The sequence below is a fragment of the Mastomys coucha genome, unplaced genomic scaffold, assembly GCF_008632895.1.
Source record: "Mastomys coucha isolate ucsf_1 unplaced genomic scaffold, UCSF_Mcou_1 pScaffold15, whole genome shotgun sequence".
NCBI lineage: Eukaryota > Metazoa > Chordata > Mammalia > Rodentia > Muridae > Mastomys > Mastomys coucha.
The window spans coordinates 142,997,413-143,000,952 of record NW_022196897.1 but is presented as its reverse complement, the minus strand read 5'-3'; the positions used below and the strand labels follow the sequence as shown (position 1 = coordinate 143,000,952).

General features: G+C 50.1%; 1 protein-coding gene across 1 annotated transcript in view; it reads right to left on the bottom strand.

The window, feature by feature from the left end:
• Positions 1–3,387, bottom strand: part of Tldc2 (TBC/LysM-associated domain containing 2) — a 16,272-nt gene extending 12,885 nt beyond the window's left edge. Inside the window, exons 1-2 of the mRNA XM_031373733.1 lie at positions 2,714–3,387; positions 1,258–1,379 (exon numbers count right to left, since the gene is read on the bottom strand). Of these exons, the coding sequence (XP_031229593.1) occupies positions 1,258–1,308 (51 nt within the window). The 5' untranslated portion in view covers positions 1,309–1,379; positions 2,714–3,387. The remainder of the gene's footprint in view (positions 1–1,257; positions 1,380–2,713) is intronic.
• Between the last annotated feature and the right edge of the window lie 153 nt (positions 3,388–3,540).

Below are 3,540 nucleotides of genomic sequence, written 5' to 3'. Positions count from 1 at the left end.
GAGAGAGAGAGAGAGAGAGAGAGAGAGAGAGAGAGATCCCTTGCTTGGTCTTGCAACCTTGGGCAATGACTCTGGCCCTCCTCATCTGTTAGCACTAGTATCTGTCTTGTCTAGAAATGAAGAGGATGTCTGAGCACCAGGATGCTAAGCCTATCCTCCATCCTCCTCTCCTGTGCTCAATTTTGTGCGGTAAGCTGGAGCACCTGACTTTTGATGCAACTGGATAAATGCCAGGGTTTGTCACGCCCACCTCTTGGAGAGATCCAGTGTTCAATTCCTAATAAGAGGCCACTTGACCTCGACTCGGAGCCTCAGTCAAATCCGAGGTGAGGGGCAGTGGGGGAAGGGAAGAGTGGGCGCTAGGAAGAAGGTGGCTGAAGGTACTCACCCCACCGGACAATCTCTGATGACCCTTCTGCAGCTCATCCAATGATGGTCTCTATGATCCCCAGAGAAGGCCACGCGTAGAATGGCCTGTCCACCTGGCTGTCTGGACCCAGTGACTTGGGTCGTCCTCTGTGTGTGACTGGTGTCTCTGCCCCACCCTGGCTCTAGCCCTTCTCCCTGCCTCTTATACCTGCCCTGAGGCGGCAGCCCTGGCCCCATGCCAGTCCAGTTCCAACTGGGAAGGCACCAATGATTATCTATCCTACATCAGAAACTCAAATCGCACAAACACAGGAAAAAGACCTTGCTGCCGCCCCTCCGCCCCCCAGGTCCCTAGCTGTGTTGCTGTCAGCCAAAAGATGGGAGAGATACCAGGCTCTGTGCCGCCAATGTGCTTCTCTCTGGCGCCCAAGTAAGTACCACTTTGTTTACTGATGCCCACGTGGGGTCAGTCCTCTCACTTAAGGTTAGAACCCATGCCATGCAAATGACACAAGAAAGGGGCTGGATTGCGGGTTCTCCACCAATCACACACAAGAAAGGGCTGTACTGTGGGTTCTCCACCAATCACCGCAAGCTCTAGGTCTAAAGTCAACGACCCCAGGTGGGATAAGGACTTTCTTCGTTGGCCTGGGTGTATTTGGCAAGGTCTCTCACAGGAAGCCCGATGTCTGACACACAGTGGGCACCCTATCAGTGGGGTTACTTCTCTATCTGTGGCTCGCAGTAGGACTGTGAGGGTTGCTTTTTTTTTTTTTTTTTTTTTTTTTTTTAAATCACAGGTCTCAGACTTGGAGGGGCCTTCAACGTGAGCAGCTCCATGGGGCCAGGAGTCCCTGAAAAACACGCTGGGAAGATGAACTCACTCACATGGTGGCGCAGTCTGTCTCCACACAGCTCGAAGACTGTCCTGATGGCCATCAGGTGATCTGGTCCTCAAGGCCAGGTGACCCGAGGAACATTCCCTCCAGGAAGTATGGAGCGCCTAAAGACTTGTATTATAGGGAAAACAGGAAAATGAAGGGTCCTGTTGTCACCTCAAACATGGCTGTTGCAATGGGTGTTTGAGCTGTAAACAGCTCAGGGTCATAGGCCTGGTGCTTCCTCCTTCCCTCTCCTCCACTTCTTTCTTTCTTTCTTTTTTTTTAAAAGATTTATTTATTGTTATATGTAAGTACACTGTAGCTGTCTTCAGACACACCAGAAGAGGCTGTCAGATCTCATTACGGATGGTTATGAGCCACCATGTGGTTGCTGGGATTTGAACTCAGGACCTTCGGAAGAGCAGTCAGTGCTCTTTCCCACTGAGCCATCTCACCAGCCCCTTTCTTTCATTTTTTTAAAACATTTTTTAAATAGTTTACTTATTTCCATTTTATGTGCATTGGTGTTTTGCCTGCATGCGTGTCTGTGTGATGTTGTCAGATCTTGGGGTTACAGACAGTTGTGAGCAGCCATATGCTTGCTGGGATTTGAACCTGGGTCCTCTAGAAGAACAGTCAGAGCCCTCAACTCCTGAGACATCTCTCCAGCATCCCCCACCCCCACCTTTTAAAACTTTTTGAGACAGGGTTTCTGTTTTTCGTCAAGGGTGACCTGGCATTCCCTGTGTTGCCTCAAATTTGGGGGGAGGGGTTATTTTATATGAATGACCATTTTGCCTGCTTGTCTCTACCTATCCCATAGGTGTTTCTGATGCCCAGAAGGTTAGAAGAGGTATCAGCTCACATGGAACTAGAGTTACAGATGGTTGGTTATGAGTCACCATGTGGGTACAGGGAACTGAACCTGGGTCCTCTCCATAAGGAACACGTGCTCTTAACCGCTGAGCCATCTCTCCAGTCCCTGCCTCGAACTCTTGATCCTCCTCCTTCACTTCTAAAGGTTGGCATCATAGGTCTAAGTCCCTCTGCCCGGTGTGTTCAGGAAACGACATATTTATTCACTGGAGAGGAAAAGTGAGTGCAGGTGAAACACTCACAGGGAGAATTATTTCCAAGTATGAAAATGGAGGCTTTTTGCAAAGGGTTGAGGAATGTGTGGGGAGTGTTTCCTCTGCTCTGTTAAGCACAGAACCTAAATTCTGTAGGATTTCAGCAACACAAGTTGAAAATAACCAAGAGAGCCAGGCGGTGGTGGCGCATGCCTTTAATCCCAGCACTTGGGAGGCAGAGGCAGGCGGATTTCTGAGTTCAAGTCCAGCCTGGTCTACAAAGTTGAGTTTCAGGACTGCCAGGGCTATAGAGAGAAACCCTATCTTGAAAAAAAAAATCAAAATAAATAAATAAATAAATAACCAAGAGAAAATGACCAGAAGGGGACACACCTGTGTTCACTGGGCCATCCTGCTATCCTCTGAACTCCGGTGAATGTGGCACCCGCCTGACATCTTCCCTCTGTGTCTCTCCTTAGACATCTCCACAGAGGCTACAGACGGATCCGGATCCTGTCCTCTGTGAATGCAGGCTCTCTTCCCTTTTCACACCTCCAAGCCTGTCCTCCCTGCTGAAGCAAACAGTGGCGTCACTGTTCTGTCTCTAAAGCAGGTGATGGGAGATGAACTTGACGTCACTCGAGGCCTTGCTTCCGGCCAATAGTGTCTGGCTCTTCAAAGCAGAACATCTCCTTTCTCTATGGCTTCTAGATGCATCCGTGCCCCCTTAGCCCCCACAGCCATGCTCTCCAACCCCTAAGCTCCAGCAGCATCCATTCTTGTCAGCCTAGAGATCTACTTCCGGATGTAAATTAGATGGTGTGACTCCCAGCCTGGAGTTTCCAGTGTTTGTCACTGCAACGGGAACAAGCCAATCAGCTGCCTGTAGCCCCTGGTTCCTGCTTTCCAGTCCTCTATCTCCCAGGGGCTTCCAGCCACAGTAATCACCCCGCCTTGAACATCTGTCACACTCTCTCCTCCTCCAGGGACATTGCCCTTGTTCTTCAGTCTGCCCCAGATTCTCTCCCCAGGCCCTTTGGCTAACTCAGCATACAGGTCACTTCCTCAGAGAGGGTCCCCAGTAACCCCGTTCACACGGGTTTCATTCCAGTGGCTTATTTCTTTCACGATTTGTATGATGAAAACAATCTTCGCCAGTTGTGGTGGCGCACGCCGGTAGGATTTGCTGAAGGAGGCAGAGGCAGGAGGATCACGAGTTC